This window comes from Heteronotia binoei, chromosome 8 (assembly GCF_032191835.1).
Source record: "Heteronotia binoei isolate CCM8104 ecotype False Entrance Well chromosome 8, APGP_CSIRO_Hbin_v1, whole genome shotgun sequence".
In the NCBI taxonomy this organism is placed as follows: domain Eukaryota; kingdom Metazoa; phylum Chordata; class Lepidosauria; order Squamata; family Gekkonidae; genus Heteronotia; species Heteronotia binoei.
This window is the reverse complement of record NC_083230.1, coordinates 23046095-23065584: the sequence shown is the minus strand read 5'-3', so window position 1 is coordinate 23065584 and position 19490 is coordinate 23046095. Positions and strand designations below refer to the sequence as shown.

General features: G+C 45.0%; 1 protein-coding gene across 3 annotated transcripts in view; it reads right to left on the bottom strand.

Moving 5' to 3' along the window:
• GRM8 (glutamate metabotropic receptor 8) overlaps window positions 1–19490 on the bottom strand; it is a 999131-nt gene that overhangs the window by 27058 nt on the left and 952583 nt on the right. For 2 of the 3 annotated variants that reach the window (XM_060244809.1, XM_060244810.1), the window contains one exon: window positions 3320–3566. In XM_060244809.1, the coding sequence (XP_060100792.1) occupies window positions 3320–3566 (247 nt within the window). Of the gene's footprint in view, window positions 1–3264; window positions 3567–19490 lie in introns of all 3 variants that reach the window. The other variant, XM_060244808.1, reaches the window with a different exon arrangement.

Here is a 19490-nt window from a genome sequence, read left to right as displayed (position 1 = left end):
GGGGATATGGCATCTTTTCTTCTGATACTCTCTGATAAGATCATTATTGTCCCCACTCTAGGGCTGCTAGCGTCCAGGTTGTATCTGGAGATCTCCCACTATTACAATAGATCTCCAAGATCAGTTGCCCTGGAGAAAACTGCTGCTTTGTAGAGAGGATGTCGTTATATCCTGAAGTCCCTCCCAAAACACACACACGCACACACACACAGCCTTGGCTCCAACTCAAAATCTACAGATATTTCCCAACTCAGATCTAGGAATCCTACCCTACCCCTTCTAAGACAGAAGCAGGAATCCTCCTGTCACCCACCACACAAATTTTAATATATACAAGCCCTTCCTGCCTTTGTGTCAGGTGACTCTAACCACAGCACCATATTGAGATTTTTACCATAAAGTCCAACCCAGTAAGTGTAACATATCTCACTTTTCACTATGCAGTGGATCCCATAATCTGGCACAGAAAGGTGCTGATGAACATATGAACATATGAAGCTGCCTTATACTGAATCAGACCTTTGGTCCATCAAAGTCAGTATTGTCTTCTCAGACTGGCAGCGGCTCTCCAGGGTCTCAAGCTGAGGTTTTTCACACCTATTTGCCTGGACCCTTTTTTGGAGATGCCGGGGATTGAACCTGAGACCTTCTGCTTCCCAAGCAGATGCTCTACCACTGAGCCACCAATCCCAGGAATGTTGATTCCCTGAGTTATGTGTACTAATAGCCATGCAAGATGGGAAGCTAAAAGAAGGGGGAATGGTAGAATTGCCAGCTCTGGGTTGGGAAACACATGGGTCATTTTCGCACTCACCTCCAGCCGGCGCGACCCCCCTCTTCACCGCGCAGAATCTGCGCGGATTTCGCACTAAATGCCGCGGAGCAGCCTTTTGCGCCGGAAACTCCCTTCGCAAAAGCCGCTCAAACGGGAACTGCTTTTTGGCGGTTTACATTTGAGCGGCTTTTGCGACGGGAGTTTCCGGCGCAAAAGGCTGCTCCGCGGCATTTAGTGCGAAATCCACGCAGATCCTGCGCGGTGAAGAGGGGGGTCGCGCCGGCTGGAGGTGAGTGCGAAAACGACCATGGAGATTTGGGGGATGGAAGATGGGGAGGGCAGGGTTTAGGGAGGGAAGCGACCTCCGCATGTATAATGCCACAGAGTCCACCTTCCAAAGCAACCATTTTCTCCAAGGAACTAATCTCTGTAATCTGAAGACCAGTTGTAATTCCAAGAGATCTGAAGCCACCACCTGGACACTGGCAACCTTAGGGAAGGGTACTCTCTCACAGGGCAGCTGGTCTCATATGGCTGCTATTGAAGTGGAAGAATCAGTTTTGAACCAGGAAGAATCAGTTTTGAACCAAGGGATTATGAGGAGCATATTGCAAAAAACATAAAGACCAACAATAAAAATTTCTTCAAATATATTAGAAGTAGGAAACCAGCCAGGGAGGCAGTGGGGCCCTTGGATGACCTTGGGGTAAAAGGATTACTGAAGGAGGATAGGGAAATGGCTGAGAAGCTGAATGCATTTTTTGCCTCCGTCTTCACTGTGGAAGATGAGAACTTTTTGCCCACCCCAGAACCATTAATTTTGGAAGGGGTGTTGAAAGACCTGAGTCAGATTGAGGTGACAAAAGAGGAGGTCCTACAACTGATAGACAAATTAAAAACTAATAAGTCACCGGGTCCGGATGGCATACATCCAAGAGTGGATGTATGAAGAATCAGTTTTGAACCAGGAGCACCTTCTCAAAACGTGGGAGCTATCAAGCACCAGTATCACCTGTGTACTTTGTCGACTTAACCCCCAGGTTAAGTCTATGCTTGAGTTTAAAAAATATTATCATGCCAATTATAGTTCATGCATCATGCTTTTTTGGGTGGATCCTACGCCCTGTACTCCCACTCCACTTAGCAAAGTCTGAAGCCTTCCTCCAATGATACACTGGAGGAAGTGCCACTTAATTTGGAGGAAGGCTCTTTAGGTTGGAGAAAGAGACCTCGAAGGATGGCTGGAAACACCCTAGTATTTCTGATAGCAGTAACTAAGGACACCACTCTTAGGTTTACACATATCTTTTCTTTGAATAGGATGCGACGTCACTCAAAGTCTGCAGAAGTCAGAGAGCAGAAACTTATGACTTTTTGCTAATAGTCTCTAGGAGGTTTAAGGAATGGTGAGACTGACTGAATGAAAACAGCTTCTGGGCAACTTTGTGTTGACTGGGCATCAGTCGACACATTAGGGGAAATGAATCTTTCACGTTAATTTCTTTTTTTTTTAATTTGTGGACTCTGACTTTGCTCAAATCCATTGTCCTTTTAAAGTAGGTTTCATATAACATGCTTTTGACCACATGCTACCAGAAGGTGCAAGAACGATCCTACTTGACAAAAAGTTATTGAGAGATGTGCTAGGATTCATGACCATTTCCAGGTGATGAAAATACAGCTTTCTCTACTTACGCATTTTCTTAATAGAGCAACAAAAATCATACAAGAGGGCTTAGAAAACAGGTTAGAGATCACTGATATCATTAACTACTTATAGGCCAATTCTATGGATGTTCAAGTAAATATGCTCAGGATTGCTATTAAGTAAACTTTGGGTGATAACAGACTGGCATTTAGGGGTGGATGGGAGGCATTCCAAATTGGGCCGGCCCAAAAACAGCTGTCCCGAGCCTTCCACATGGTCCCCAGCAAGGCAGCCCCATCCCATCCAGGCGGTGGTTTCATGCATTCAGACAGGGAGGTGCCTCAGAAGCTGGACCGCTGTTTTTGTCTCCCCTGATGAGTCAAGCTCTTGTGCACTCATGTACTCAAGCGCTCTGGATAGTTTTCACACACACATACACACAAAGCTGGATGCAGCTTGGCACTTTCACACGCCAAGGTGCCTCGTTTCCTCCCTTCCACTTCCAGACGGCGGAAAGGTGACTGGTAGTCAGCTTAAAAATTTGATATTTCTTTGGAAGCAGATGTAACAAAGAATACTGAAATTGGTAGATGTAACAAAGAAGACTGAAATTCAGAATAAATGTCATGTTATCGAACAGATCTTTGCACGACACTTCTGCTAAAATGTAATTGATATAGCCATGATGCGCAGTACTGGAATTTTGAGTTGGATATTTCTTTACATGTACTTAAAAAAAAATTGCATTAAATAGTGGGCACATGAATTTTAACACATCTCTCAGTTCATGCAAATCAAGCCAAGAAAAATTGTGGATTATTAAGCATTCCTGTGAACGTACATCTATTAGGAACTGCTGCCACTCTTGACCATGGTTAAGTCTACAGATGACTTACTGTTGGTTTCAAGACTTTCACACAGTTCAGTTTTGACCTCGCCATTTGGTCTGTCATTTCCCTTTTGGATCAGCTTGCTTTGCATTGTGGCTGCTGTCACAACAGCCTTGAAACTCCTCTTCCGTTTTTGAACATTTTGCTCTGGATGAAAAATTATAATATAAACTTTGGGCATATAGAGCATGCCCAGAGATACAGAAGCACTTAAACTCATGGACACTGTAAGTGTTGTTGTCTGGATGTACATCTAGGAAAGAGGGAAAAAAATGTGATAGGATAATCAGCATCAGGAAAACTTACATACGACATTTCAGCAATGTCAGTAGCTTGCTTAAAACATTTGTGATACATTACTTCTTATTCAAAATCTGGGACAATGCTACCTTTAATAGACTGGTGCAAAGATCTGGATTTTCGCATGCTTACTAAGTAATGTAGAGTCACTGAGCTAGATCCAAAGTTCAGCTTCCATTAATAAAAGGCACTTCCATGAGTGGAACCTTTCTGCCTTCCCTTCCTGCTGCCAGCCACTGATATGGTCTTCTGGAATAGGTGAGGCAGAAAACTTCTGTTCCATTGTTGGAAATGCCTCCTGTTAATAGAAAGAAATTAGTCCATAGACCATAGAGTCCTAATGTACCAGATTTTCAAGAGACAGCCTTATGTATAATTTTGTAACCAATGCAGACATTATTGACGGTGTGTGTGCTTATTTAAATAGCAACAACAAAATTCACTAGGCAATGATATAACAAAATGAGGGAAAGGGTGCCATTAAGTTAATTGTGACACATAAGGTAAAAAAAATAACAATGTTTCACGTGTTATCTTTAATTAGAGTAAGTGTTCTGTCCTTCCACTAATGAGTGAGCAGAAGAGGCAGTCTTTTTAAAAATCCACAAATAAGGGTGTAATAACTTTGGTATGGGATTATAAACCAGCAAGGCTGATCTGAATTGAAAATGCTTGCAAAATGAGACTGTAGTCATCCAGTCTAAGAAACAGAATCCTCTAGAACAATCTTGCAGTTGGTGTCTAGAACACTATTAAAATGGCAACATGAGACAAAAAAAATTTACGTTGAACGGTTGTGGATTTAGTGTTTTAATCCCTGGCCTGCCAGAAAATTGAGTTTTTCCTCAGTGGAACTGAAGTGATTGTAAACAAAATTCTACATGGGTATTGAATTCTAATGACTGTATAGTATGGTAAACAATAAATACTTTGGGAAATTATGAGTGTTACAAATAGGCCGTCAGAATATATTGCCTGTGAGAAAACAATCTGAGACAAATCTTGTTTATATCGGGAAGCTGAATTTCTCCTCAGACTTTTCACATTCACCTATTTGGAGGCATGACTTTTGTTAACATGACTTGTTTTCTTTCTTGTACTTCCAGAGGGGAGAAAACACTTCATTAATGCTACCGTGATTTGACATTTTATCTCTCTCTCTCTCTCTAAATGAAGAGAACTGATAAATTGTTGGCCTGCACCCTGACAAAATATGGATTGTTCTAAAGCCACGTCCACAGTTCTTTCATCACACCTTCCTGTTCATCCAAAACTTCCAGCTTAACCATTCTCTCTTATAACTACTATTTTAATCAGTTCTCTTTGGTTCAAGCACAAGAATTCTCGTTGTTCTTGTTATTATTATTATTACCTGTTTATTTATATTCCGCTCATTCCCCCGTAGGGGCTCAGAGCAGAGTACAACATAAATAATAAAATCACAGTAAAATCACAACAGCATGATAATAAAAAACCAATTTCGTTATTCAGTACAACAGAATGGTCCAGCAGGGCAATATAATAAGATGGTGTAGCAGGACAATACAGCAAATCAGCACAGTAGGATAGTACAGTAGGGGAGGCCAATCGATCTAATGAATAGATGCTCGCTGCCTCACCCAAAGACCTGGTGTAATAGCTCCATTTTACAGGCCCTACAAAAGCCTAACAAGCCAGGTAGGGCCTAGATCTCCCTAGGGAGCTGATTCCACCAGGATGGGGCCAGAACCAAGAAGGACCTGGCCCTGGTTGAGGCAAGACGGGCATCTCTTGGGCCAGGGACAGTCAGCCTCTCGGGAGGTCGAACAAAGCGACCTCCAGGGCATGTATGGGAAGAGAAGGTCCTGCAGGTATGTTGGTCCCAGGCTGCGTAAGGCTTTAAAAGTCAAAACTAACACCTTGAAATGGATCTGGTACTCTATAGGCAGCCAGTACAGGCCGTGGAGCACTGGCTGCATGCTCACCCATACAGGTGATGCAGACAGCAGATGAGCTGCTGTGTTCTGCACCTGCTGCAGTTGCTGGATCAGTTTCAAGGGCAAGACAGCATAGAGTGAGTTACAGTAATCTAGGCCCTTTTCACACTTACCAGTGGAAACCGAAAGGGAGTCGGTATTGTGCCGCCTTGCAGTAATCTGAGACAGGGATGGGAGTTTTCAGAAACTTTTTTTTTGGTAGGGTTCCACGATTGAAGCGAGTCATTTCACATTGTTCAGCTTTTATCTCGCTTCCACCAGTGCCAGCCATTTTTGTGCCTTTTTTTGCCCACCGGCACGCGATCTCCGGCTTTTTTTTTTAATGTCTTTTAAGATCTAGCGCTATAGCGACATCTCACAACAGCACCACCATAGGAATAGCTGAGCTCCATTGAGATGCCAGAGGTTGCCACCACTGAAACTTGGTAACAGGTGCCCCATTGGAGACACAGTTCAAGCGGGAGATCAGGGCACCAGGCATTGGTCTGTCACCTGTTGCTATCACTTCCATGCCCACACGGGAGTCAGGGGAATGTGATTGGTTTGTAGGCGACTCTGAGTCACATTTTTGGGGAGGGGGGCTGTTGCCACCTGGAGAGGGGCTGCCCATAGGGCAGCAGGTTTCGGCGGAAGAACAGACCAACAGTGATTGGTGAGACAGATGTTGCTAACTCAGCCTGATGTGCACCCATCCATGCCCACAGTCCTGCCATGGTCTGATGGCTGATCACCCAGAAAGGTGATGGCAGGCAGCCTTCTTGACTTAACACTTCCTCCCCCCTTCAGTATTCTATGAAGCTCCTTATAAAAGGGGCATGTGACTTTTTTATTTCCAGGATTCTGCTCTCAGACTTGTAGTTTTACTCCTACATTCCTCTGCTGTCCTGTCATGGCCACGTTTGGTCATCTCTGCTGAGACTTTTTGATAGCAAGCATAATTCCTATGGGATGTCTACAAAGCTTCTTGGATTTCATCATCTCCCCATATTGCTAGGAGATCCAGAATCTCCTGCTCACTCCAAGCTACACCTCTTGACCCACTCATCCTCCTCACAATTCCTGACAAACCACTCACCAACCTATTAAACCAGACAATCTGCTCACCAACTACAACCCACAGAAATCTGTAGCTTCCCCCCCCCCCCCTTATATTTATACCTGCTGCAGCTTGGCACAAGTCACTTTCCAGCCAATACCCTGTGGGCATGGCTGAGTTAGCAACATCTGTCTCACCAATCACTGTCGGTCTGTTCTCCCACCGAAACCTGCTGCCCTATGGGCAACCCCTCTCCAGGTGGCAACAGCCCCCCCCAAAAAAAAATGTGCCTCAGAGTCACCTACAAACCAATCACATTCCCCTGACTCCAGTGTGGGAATGGAAGTGATAGCAACAGGTGACAGACCAATGCCTGGTGCCCTGATCTCCCGCTTGAACTGTGTATCCAATGGGGCACGTTACCAGGTTTCAGCGGCGGCAATCTCTGGCATCTCAATGGAGCCCAGCTATCCCTATGGTGGCGCTGTTGTGAGATGTCACTATAGTGTTATAGCGCAATAGCGATCTTAAAAGACGTTTAAAAAAAAAGGCGGAGATCGTGCACCGGTGGGCGCAAAAGGGCGCGAAAACTGCTCCCGGATTAGATACTGGACATTTCACACAGTGCCCCATACCGATTTCAACCCGGAAGGAGGTGTTGAAAACTGGAAGAAGCTGCTCTTTGTTAGTAATGACTCAGGCACGTCTCACTACCGGGACAGCTGCGGGACTGTGTGAAAAGTTGACAGTATTCCGGCAGCAGCCAGTTACTGAGTCGGGTCTTTCTGAAATGCCAGCAGAAACCCGTTACTGTTCAGTAACTGACCAGCTTCCTTATCGGAATACTTAGGCTGTGTGAAAAAGCTCCTAGTCTGGAAGTGAGCATTGTATGGGTTACTGAGGCCAGGTCTTGGGGGGGGGACAGATATGGTGCTAACTGTCTGATGTAGAAGGTAGAAGACAGACCCAGCAGTCGCCGGGACCTGGGCCTCCATAGAAAGTGCGTTGTGTGTTGTTATCTATTGAGTTGATCCAAACATGCCATTCCACCATGGCATGGTCCCCACCCCCAAGAAAAAGAGGAGCCAGAACTCTCAAGAGGAAAATTAATGAGAAGCACATGGATCCCCCTCATGAACTTGTAAACAGTTTTTGAGAATTTTGTTTCCACTAAGAGGTTCCAGAACTCCATTCCACCATGCACCCCCCTCCCCCCAAAAAGTCCTACTTGTATTACACCAAGCAAATAGCATTTCCACTGGCATATAAGGGATGGACAATTTTTATCAATTTCCCCTCTCCCAGTGTAGATTTCCCACTTTGACCCCCTCATCATCCTGATGGCCTCTTGACTCCCAGGTATGGCTATCATCATCCAGTTTGGACCTGGAGTTCGTCAGAACTACAACTGATCTTCAGACTACAGAGGTCAGTTCCATTAGAAGAAATGGTAACTTCTCTACGGAATCACATTCCCACTAAACTCCCTCCCCAAACTGTTATCTTACCAAGGTTCCACCCCTGATCTCCAGCAATTTCCCAAGCTGAAGTTGGCAACCTTACTTCCAGAAGCAGAATTTCAGTGAGCTGTAGAAAGAGTGTAGAAATGACTAAATGTTGCTACTTCAGCTTTGTGCCGCTGGGTGATGTTTTCAATTGAACCTCACATGAAATCGCTTTCTAAGCTTTCTAATCACTTAATAATTGTAAGTAACAAAACAGCAGTTGTATTTGATAACAGCAAGAAATAATAGGGTGCCTCACTATGGTACTCCAAGAGGGGGAAAAAATCCCTTTCTAAGCTCATGGCCCTGAACTAGGGTTGCCAATCCCCAGGTGGGAGCAGGGGATTCCCCAGTTTGGAGGCCCTCCCCCCGCTTCAGGGTCGTCAGAAAGCGGGGGAAGGGGAGGGAAAAGTCTGCTGGGAACTCTGTTATTCCCTATGGAGATTTATTCCCATAGAAAATCATAAAGAATTGATTTGTGGGTATCTGGGGCTCGGGGGGGCTGTATTTTGGGGTAGAGGCACCAAATTTTCAGTATAGCATCTAGTGCCTCTCCCCAAAATACCCACCAAGTTTCAAAAAGATTGTACCAGAAGGTCCAATTCTATGAGCCCCAAAAGAAGGTGCCCCTATCCTTCATTATTTCCTATGGAAGGAAGGAATTGAAAAGGTGTGCCGTCCCTTTAAATGTGATGGCCAGAACTCCCTTTGGAGTTTAATTATGCTTGTCACACCCTTGATCTTGGCTCCACCCCTAATATCTCCTGGCTCCACCCCCAAAGTTCCCAGATATTTCTTGAATTGGACTTGGCAACCCTACCCTGAACAGTGAGAGTATTTTATCAATTCTGTAAAACATCATGAAATCCAGTTCATGTCCTTTCTGATATTTTCTCTTCTTTGTTGTGTTTTTAGGGCAGAGCCAATGGTAAAGCATTAAACCAAAGCTTCGATGGAAGTATCTTCTCAGTAATAATGCCATCTTTCAGTTCAAATGCTTTACTGAAGCCAGTGCTCTCTGCAAATTAATTTCCAGCAGAAAGCAAAAACATGAAGGAATAAGCAGATTTAATGAAGTCCCAATAATGGCACATTTGGAATGCTTTTTGTGGTAAGAGCCACATTTTTTTTCCATTTGACATTTTATCCTCAGAGACTCCTGACAAACGCGGCTCTCATTTCAAATGCCGTTCGGTGAAAACTATGACACATTTGCTTAAGTGATGTGAATTCTCTCCATGGAGTCGCTCAGCAGAGCACTTGTATATATCTGTAGAAAAAATCTGCCACATCACATATGAAAATCCAACAGTGCTCTTTAGGGCTACGCAGTCAACCTTTCTGGAACGGATAGAAAAATGGGAAACAAAGTACAGCCTAATCATAACTACGGTTACTCAAGGCCTAACATGAATGGATTTTCGACATGTTTGTAATTCCTAAAAAGTAGCAACGCCACTTCCCCTTTGGCTCTCAGAAGAAAGTTTGCTTGATTTCAAATAATTCATTTCCGCATGCATAGGATTGTAGGCAGTTTAGGACTTTGTGTAGGTCACAATTTACATTTCCCCCCCCCCCATCAAATCTCAGCCAACTTGTGGGGACCCCACAGGGTTTTCAAGGGAAAAAACAGATGGCTTCCTATTGCCTGCCTCTGCGTTGCATGGCCGGACTTAAAACAATGAACAAACATGCCACTATAAGGAAGAAAACAGTACCGCAATTTTTTTTATTAATATAATAACTTGCAATACAGAGAAAACATCTTCTGCTTTCAGTGCAGGTTTAAATGGTTGAATGTTCCTTCCCATGAAATGCTCTGAACGGGTAATCCAGCTTTCTTTGAGCCTCTGAGTGCACAGGCACCAACAGGGGCTGAGGGGACAAAATTGGGCACAAGTCAGCTGGAGGGCCTTTGAAGCCAACATGCAGCATCTAGCTAAATACCTTTCCAGCAATTTTCCTTTTGAGGCAGTTCTGTCTGTAGCCACTCGGGGTACAGGGAAGCCTGAGTGCAGTAAAAGACACTCTGACTCTGGGCTAGATTTGCCTTTCTCCAGAACTGAAGCAAACTTGCCTAACAGATCATGCTAAGGCCAACAATCAAGCTAGCGCTAGAGGAAGATAAGACAGTACACTGATGGCTTGATACAGCAATTGCAGGTCATCTTCTATAACAGTCTAGCCCAGGGGTGGCCAAACTGGCTTAACGAAAGAGCCACATAGAATAAGCATCAGATAAGAACATAAGAACATAAGAGAAGCCATGTTAGATCAGGCCAATGGCCCATCCAGTCCAACACTCTGTGTCACACAGTGGCAAATATATATATATATATATATATATATATATATACACACACACACACACACACACACACACACACTGTGGCTAATAGCCACTGATGGACCTCTGCTCCATATTTTTATCTAAACCCTTCTTGAAGGTGGCTATGCTTGTGGCCGCCACCACCTCCTGTGGCAGTGAATTCCACATGTTAATCACCCTTTGGGTGAAGAAGTACTTCCTTTTATCCATTCTAACCCGACTGCTCAGCAATTTCATCGAATGCCCACGAGTTCTTGTATTGTGAGAAAGGGAGAAAAGTACTTCTTTCTCTACTTTCTCCATCCCATGCATTATCTTGTAAACCTCTATCATGTCACCCCACAGTCGACGTTTCTCCAAGTCGACGTTTCTCCAAGAGTCCCAAGCGTTTCAACCTTTCTTCATAGGGAAAGTGTTCCAGCCCTTTAATCATTCTAGTTGCCCTTTTTCTGGACTTTCTCCAATGCTATGTTTGAGATGTTTGAGAGCTGGAAGGGAAGGTGAAAGGAAGGAAATAAAGCAAATAGATGAAGGGAGGGAGGTCGAGGTGGAAAGAAAACAACTTTAATTTTAAATGCATTTTCCAAGCCACTGACTGGCTTGCTTGGAGGCCTTCTCCAAGCTGACCAACGAGGTGGTGGGGGCTTTGAGAGCCACACAATATTTTGGGAAAGAGACACACGTTACTCCCGAGTTGCAGTTTGGCCACCTCTGGCCTAGCCTTTCTCTCTTCCTTTCCTTGCGCTCAACTCAGATAGAGCTTGCAAAGTAGTAGGGTGTTATAGAAAGATAAACTCTTTACAAAGAAAGATGGCACCACAATAGTACTCGCCAGCACAGAGTTCCTGCTTGCTGGGTTTGGGCAGATGTTAAGAAATTGTTTAGAATTTGCACTTGGCATTTGGCATCTTTTAATGCTAAGCGGAATGGCTTTGAGGCGATAACCAGAACTACTGTTATCAGTCAGATTCTGCCAGAGCCCGCCAGCTGCCTGTTGTTTATTTTCTTGGTCACACCATTTATTTATTTGCTTGGTCACTCCGTTTGCTGTCTGCTGAAGAAACAACACCCCAGCACCTCACAAATTGCGGTCTGCTGCCTGCTGTAGACTTTTTGCTATAACTCAGGATTTTTTGTTCACAGGGCCTCTTGAGGCTGCCTGCTCATGGGGCCTCCTGGAATTGAGCATATGAACATATGAAGCTGCCTTCTACTGAATCAGACCCTTGGTCCATCAAAGTCAGTATTGTCTTCTCAGACTGGCAGCGGCTCTCCAGGGTCTCAAGCTGAGGTTTTTCGCACCTATTTGCCTGGACCTTTTTTGGAGATGCCGGGGATTGAACCTGGGACCTTCTGCTTCCCAAGCAGATGCTCTACCACTGAGCCACCGTCCCTCCCCAAAATGTGGAGGGGGAAATTAGCATATAGGTAAACAGGAGAGGGATGGGATGAACATATGAAGCTGCCTTATACTGAATCAGACCCTTGGTCCATCAAAGTCAGTCTTGTCTTCTCAGACTGGCAGCGGCTCTCCAGGGTCTCAAGCTGAGGCTTTTCACACCTATTTGCCTGGACCTTTTTTGGAGATGCCAGGGATTGAACCTGGGACCTTCTGCTTCCCAAGCAGATGCTCTACCACTGAGCCACCGTCCCTCCCTCCTGTTTCTTGGGGCTGCCTGGGGGACTGCTTGCTCACAGGACCTCTCACCTGCTGCAGCGTTGGTGATACCTTCCCACAGCCTGGGGTTGTTTGCCTAGTTATGGGACCTCTCAGGGCCAAGAACTCAGCTGCCAACTGACTACGGCTACGGTGTATCCTGGTGGCTGGACTGATTCAAAGCCCTGCTCAGCTGGAGTGGGCTTGTGCAGGCTGCTCTGGGCTCAGCACAGGACCCAGGCTGCTGCCCTCCCTCAATGTCGAATGAGGAGGCTGCTGCAAAGCTTGCCAAGTTGAGCCCTGGGAGCATAAAGAACCTAGTCCATGTTCATAGCTGAACCAGACACCTCTGTTGAGGTGAAGACACAAGCAGACTGAACTAGCTTGAAGCAGGTGGACTTAGAAGCTCCAAAGATTTGTGAAGACTGTTGAAAATCTGGTCAGTTGCCTTGCTCTTGGTTGAAGTTATCACAAATAGAAATGTCAGGCAGATAAAATATCCATCAAGGTAGTCTGGGTCAGGAACAGCAAGAGAGAGATCGGGTTCGCAAAACCTGCTTGTAATCCCCGGGCCAAAGGAGGCCCCTTTGAAATCTACCAGGGATCGGGCCTTCTCGGTAACGGCGCCTTACTGGTAGAACCAGCTGCCGGAAGAGGTGAGGGCCCTGCGGGACCTAGGGCAGTTCCGCAGGGCCTGCAAGACAGTCCTCTTCCGGCTGGCCTATAACTAACTGACACTGAGAATTTTGGATGGAGCTAGAGTGCATTCTGACAGACCGTTGGTTTTTATGTTTTATTAATCTACTGTTTTAATTGCTGCTATGTAATTGTTTTTAAGCCAAACCTATGTAAGTTTTATATGCTGTAAGCCGCCCTGAGCCACTCCGGTGGGAAGGGCGGGATATAAATCAAAATATAAATAAATAAATAAACAAACTGTCTCACCCCCCTGAGTCCAGGTTTCAGTCACAGCTTTAGAGAGAGAACTAGAAGAAGATGAAGAAGATATTGGATTTATATCCTGCCCTCCACTCCGAAGAGTCTCAGAGTGGCTCACAATCTCCTTTACCTTCCTCCCCCACAACAGACACCCTGTGAGGTGGGTGGGGCTGGAGAGGGCTCTCCCAGCAGCTGCCCTTTCAAGGAGAACCTCTGCCAGAGCTATGGCTAACCCAAGGCCATTCCAGCAGGTGCAAGTGGAGGAGTGGGGAATCAAACCTGGTTCTCCCAGATAAGAGTTTGCACACTTAACCACTACACCAAACTGTCTTGTCAGTGGGACCCTATTTGCTCCTGAACCATCAATTCTAAGCAGAGGGCTTTGGATTGTATTATTTATCGAGAAGGTGCAATAACGAGGGTTTGTTTGCATTTAGAATGTGGAGAGGGATGGGAAGAAACAACAGGAGTGATTAAATAGTTATCAGGGGTAGGTTAGGTTGTAGAGAGGGTAGGATTTTTTATCTAATCAGTCTGCCACTAGATAAACTATATTAGTTGAGCTTGCTTGTTAAACTGCTAATAAGTGTATTAAATCTTGTTAGCACAAACTATATTGAACAATGCATGGTGGGTGGGTGGATAAGAGAAAACACTCCTGGCTACAGCCAGTGTTAAGAGTGCCAGGCCGGGGCTGGGGATCCCAGTAATCAGGGGACTGGGGAGGTGTGGCAGTGGGAGAAGGTCTTGGAATGGAAAGAGATTGATATATGGTTATGCTCAGTTCCATTCCAACCTCTGTCCCATCCTGAGACACATGGGTGAGAGGGCTAGGAAGAAATACCCTCCTTCATCATCACTGTTGTTCAACACCAGGTCTATCAATAAGAAGACCACAACACTGCACAGTTATATAACTGTGCAAACTGTTGTTCTGGCGTGACTGAAACCTGGACTCAGGGGGGTGAGACAGTTGCCTTGAAAGAACTAACCCCTCCAGGTTTTTTGGTCCTTCATCAATCACAAACTTTGGGGCAGGGGGGAGGCGTGGCTATACTCATCCAGGAGGATTTCACCATTACGACACTCCTTCTTCTATCACTGGTATTGACTGTGTTGGCCTGGTCTGGGTCTCTGAGGAGAGTTTGTCTGTATGTCTTGTACACCATTTGCTAGCTCGTCAGCAGATAGTGGAGTGGGCTTTGGCGTTTCTGAAACCAATAGTTATCAGGGACTTCAATATCTATGCCAACAACACAGACTCTATGCAGGCTCTTGGATGTGGTGTCATCCCATGGCAGCACTAGGACTCTCCCAGATTGTATCAGATCCCACACCTCAGGCAGGCCACACACTAGACCTGGGATGCTTTCACATATGCTATGTGATACAGTTTCAATCCACTTCGGTGACAGTTTGCAAGTGGGTTTTGCCATTTCACACAGTAAAATCCAGTTGCAAAGTGCATTGAAAATGGATTGAAAGTGCATCACTTAATGTATGTGAAAGCGCTATTGATTTTTGGCATGGGGATAAATATGGATCTGGTAGATGATAGAGTGCCATGGTCAGATACGTTTTCCATAAGGAAGGAGAGCAGTGACAAACATAGTGAGCCAGTTTGGTGTAGTGGTTAAGTGTGCGGACTCTTATCTGGGAGAACCGGGTTCGATTCCCCACTCCTCCACTCGCACCTGCTGGAATGGCCTTGGGTCAGCCATAGCTCTGGCAGAGGTTGTCCTTGAAAGGGCAGCTGCTGTGAGAGCCCTCTCCAGCCCCACCCACCTCACAGGGTGTCTGTTGTGGGGGGGGGGAAGGTAAAGGAGATTGTGAGCCGCTCTGAGACTCTTTGGAGTGGAGGGCGGGATATAAATCCAATATCTTCTTCTTCTTCTAAAAACCATGGTTTGATCAAAGTTGCTCTGAAGCAAAAAATGCCCTAACCAAGGCATATCATTTATCAAGAAGGACTGAGGGGAAGAATAGGCAGGAAGCCTATGATCTCCTCTCATCCCAAAAGAAGGAATATAAATCCTTGGTAGCAAGGCATAAGAAAGAACACACCAGGGAAATGTGGGTTAAATTAATAGAAGCAGCCAGAAATAAAAAAAAAATCTCTTTTTTGAAGATCGGTGTCAAATAGAACATCATCAACTGCCCCTATGTTAGCCTCCTGTATACCTCCAGATACTTGGATGTCCTATTTTCAAAAAATGTATGATGATCCCATCCAATCTCCCTCTGAACATCCAATAAGAGAGTTGAAAAAATGGGCCCCTGTATCAGCTCAGGAGATAAAAGCATATATAGGGCAGCTGAAGAACGCCAAAGCGCCGGGACTAGATGGAATACCTCTGGAATTACTTAAAGCAGACAAGAATTGGTGGGCGACTCTATTAGTCTCCCTGTTCACTTTTATTGATGAAACCGGACTTATACCCAAAGATTGGGGTATATTTATATTCCTTCTTTTGGGCTGAGAGGAGATTGGCGATTGTGGTCCCCTATTACAAGAAGAGCAAGAAAGAGAACCCATCAAACTACAGGCCAATCAGCCTCTTAAGTACCATAAGCAAGTTATATACCAGCTTGATAAATTTTGAGATCGGCTTGGACAGAAAGAGATCTTAGTAGAAGAGCAAGCTGGCTTTAGAACTGGCAGGTCCACACTTGAACATATTCTGACGCTTCAACATCTTATAGAAAAATATGGCACTAGAAGACAAGCGTCACTCTATGCAGTATTTGTGGACCTAAAACCGGCCTTTGATACAGTTTCTAGAGCCAGGTTGTGGGAAAAGTTACAGGCTTCCACAGTTGATAGACATCTGCTGTTTTTTATTCGGGCTATTCACGAGCAAACTGCTCTCAGAGTGAGGTGCAGCCGTTCAAACATTCAGGGGAGTCAGGCAGGGTTGCCTTTTAGCCCCTATACCGTTTCTTTTCTATATAAATAACCTAGTAAGTTTTATGAAAGATCCAAGATTACATCCCCCAAAACTAGCAGATCGACACATCCAAGTTCTATTGTATGCGGATGATGCCATAATTCGCTCCAGAATGCCTATAGGGCTGAAATGGGCCCTGAAAAAGTTCTCCCTTTATTGTGAAATTGAACATCTTAAAATTAATTATCAGAAAACTAAAGTTACGGCCTTCGGGAAAAACGCAAGATCTAGGTACTGGAAGATTCAAGGACATCAGCTGCAACAAGTATCTAGTTTCAAATACCTAGGAGTAGTGGTGCAGGCTTCGGGTTCCAACTCAATCCATAACAGCAGCGCTGTTGATGCAGAAGAGAAATCGGCAAATAGTATCCTGAAATATTATTGGACTCAGGGGGGTTACAGTGTTCCAGCTGCACTTCACCTGTTTAAAGCTAAGGCACTGCCCCAGCTAATTTATGGAACATTTCTGGGGTCTTCAGCTTCCTCCACGTCCCTACTCAAGAGAGTCCAATCCAAATTTCTTAGAGCATTAATCCAAGTACTGAAGTGTGTATCAAACTCCTGGGTCCGCCTGGAAACAGGAATGACTCGAGTAGAGGCCAGAATTTGTGTTCTTTCTATATATAAATGGGTCACTGGTAACATGAATCCTAAGGGGCTGTTCCTAGTGCCAGTTTAAACTCTGTAGAGGCCCCTAGGCAGTCAAAATCTCAGGGGGCCCCTTGCAAATTACCTCTGTGTTGGAGCACCTGCCTGCCGCCTGTTGCCCCCACTGCAGCTGGTGGGCATCTTCTCAAAAGCCCCTTTGACAAAGCTATGGGGGGAAAGCAGAGAGAGGCAAATGTGGCAACGACACTAGCAGCAGCCTTACCAGGCAAATTGGGCAGAGAGCAGCTCAGTTGCTGGCTGCACGGGCAGGCTCTGAGGGTTGCAAGCAGGGGGAAAATGGGGGGGGGGAGCCGGCCTGGGGCCCCTAAAGGTGTGGGAGCTCATAGGCCAGTGCCTACTTGGCCTAATTGTTAATCCAGCCCCGGCAGTTCCCTCTTATCTTGCATGACCAATTTCAATGCAATTGGCTCCAAGCAGTCCAAACAGCCATCAGGAAGTTGGGGTTTTCCCCCCAAGCCCTCCTAAATCTTGGCATAGACCAGGCAAAATCACTCATTAAGCAGAGAGTGCTAGATATAGAAAGACAAACAGATCTTTTCAGTTCCCCAGACTTTTTTCTCTTCAGCAAACAGTAGATATGTAGTTGCCCCTGCTGCCTACCTTAGCTAGGAGTATGTTCCTGCCACCTGCAGTTGTAGAGGGGAGTATAAAGGGACTCCTTGGCTGATTACAGACTGGCACTTTGGGCCAACTCAGAGACGCCTCTGAAGTCGGCCCCAAAAATCCCTGCAGACAGCAACATCTGCCAGGTGTCCTCCTCCCATCCTCCCCCCATCCTCCAGGCTCCATTGACCGGCTCAAAAAGCTACACTTCCCAAGTGGTAGCAAATATTTGAGCCGGCCTTCAGTCGCCTCCCTGCTGTCTGGACGGGGAAGGGCACATGTGAGGCGACTTGGCGGTCTGGAGCTGCCAAGCTGCCCCAAGCTGTTCTGTTTTTTTTTTTTAATGGAACCAATCAGAGCGTTGGTGCGCTAATGCGCACCAGTGCTTCCCTTCCCCTCCAAGGGGAAAAGGGGGAATCCAGCCTCACAGATGGATGGATGGATGGAAGGAAGGAAGGAAGGAAGGAAGGAAGGAAGGAAGGAAGGAAGGAAGGAAGGAAGGAAGGAAGAGGTGGAAATACAGCAACTTTAAATGCATTCTCCAAGCCACTGGCTAGCTTGGCTTGGAAAAGTGATTAAAAGAAACAAGCTGGCCGATGAGACAGTGGGGGCTTCAAGAGCCACACAATATGAGTGAAAAAGCCAAATGTGGCTTCCAAGCTGCAATTTGGCCACCCCTGCTAAACAGTCTATATTTAGATACCTATTGAGTAACATCCTTCTTTTGCCTAACAACTGGGAAAATTCAAACGTTACTTTTGTCAAGACCTCCATCATGTCACTGTCATAGCAGCTCACCCATATTAGCATACTTTCAGGATACATGTTAGGGTATAACTAAAACCCAGTTTTATCCATGCTCAGTGTGTCTTGCTGGCCACCAATTGGGGAAAAGATGGGACCTGGCAATCCTAAATCATAATGTCAATTCTTTCTCATCCCGGGGAGTGCTGAGAGAGAGTTGAGGGAGATAATATAGAGTCACAAGACAATGTGCATCGTAGAATAATATAACATTATGGTATTACCCACAAGGACCCACAATGGCTAGCAGGGAAGAGAAAATTCATTCCTCCTGCTGCCTCCCATATCTTGTCCTCTTCCTCACACCCCCGCTTTCAGTCACCACTTTCTGTCTTCCACCCATTTTTATCACATCCCCCTTCCCTATCACTTCTGTCCTCCTCATTCCACCCAACCCTTCCATTACTGCAACTTTTTAGCCCTCCCCTCAGCCATTCCTGACTACTTTAATTACACCTTGGGGACCCTTATGAGGCCAGAAAGTGGGTTACACATTTTGCAAAATAAACACTTCCCACCCCCACAAAAAAATCTGCTTGTTAGAGTTTCATAGGCAACCCCATAATGCCTACTGCATTGTTGTGAGATCTCTGTCAGCATTTTTTTTAAAAAAGTTGTGATGTGTATACAGGTGCACATATTGCTTTTCTATTAGGAAACTTTTTGAGATTTTTCTGCATTTCCCCCAAGGTTTGCAGAACCATTGTCTCTTTCTATACCTGGCTCTGTGTTGTTGTTGTTTTTAATTTGTACTATGAGACCAAGTTCAGAATTAGATATATGGTGAATATAAATTTAGAATTTAGTTTTAAAAAGTAGTGAAATTTAAGCCTTTATTTAAGAACTAAATAGCTTCCTTTTAATCACATTATTTATTGTTAAAAGAGTTTTTCATACATGCCTGTTGTAGGAATTTGCTTTTCTCAGCATCCTGAACCAAAGAACCATGCAATTTGGTTTAACATTTGACTGAATTTGTATCCAACTTGATTGTTTTGTACCTGGCAATAGTAGGCATAGATGTGTTTTAGGCTTTTAAATCACTTTGCATTGTTAGTAGTTTTACGACTTCCTTAACTTTGCAAATAAGCTTTTCCAGCAAATAATACCTTAAAAAAATCAATAAGGCAAACACACAAAGGCGGTTTGGTTTTAATAAGCCATTAATCTCTGAATGACCCTCATTGTGTGTCATGCTGAGTCACATAACGTACTAAGAATGCACAAGATCCAGTTTGAAAAGTGATTTAAAATATGTCAATTGTATATATTTATAAAGATGTACTGTGTATCCACAGAAAAGGCAGGGGGCACTAACATAGACCGCATCTAGAGAATAGTAGCTGGTGCCACTAATAATAGGCCAAGTCTATTTTCATGTTTGTAGGCACCCACACTGTGCTTTCTATGC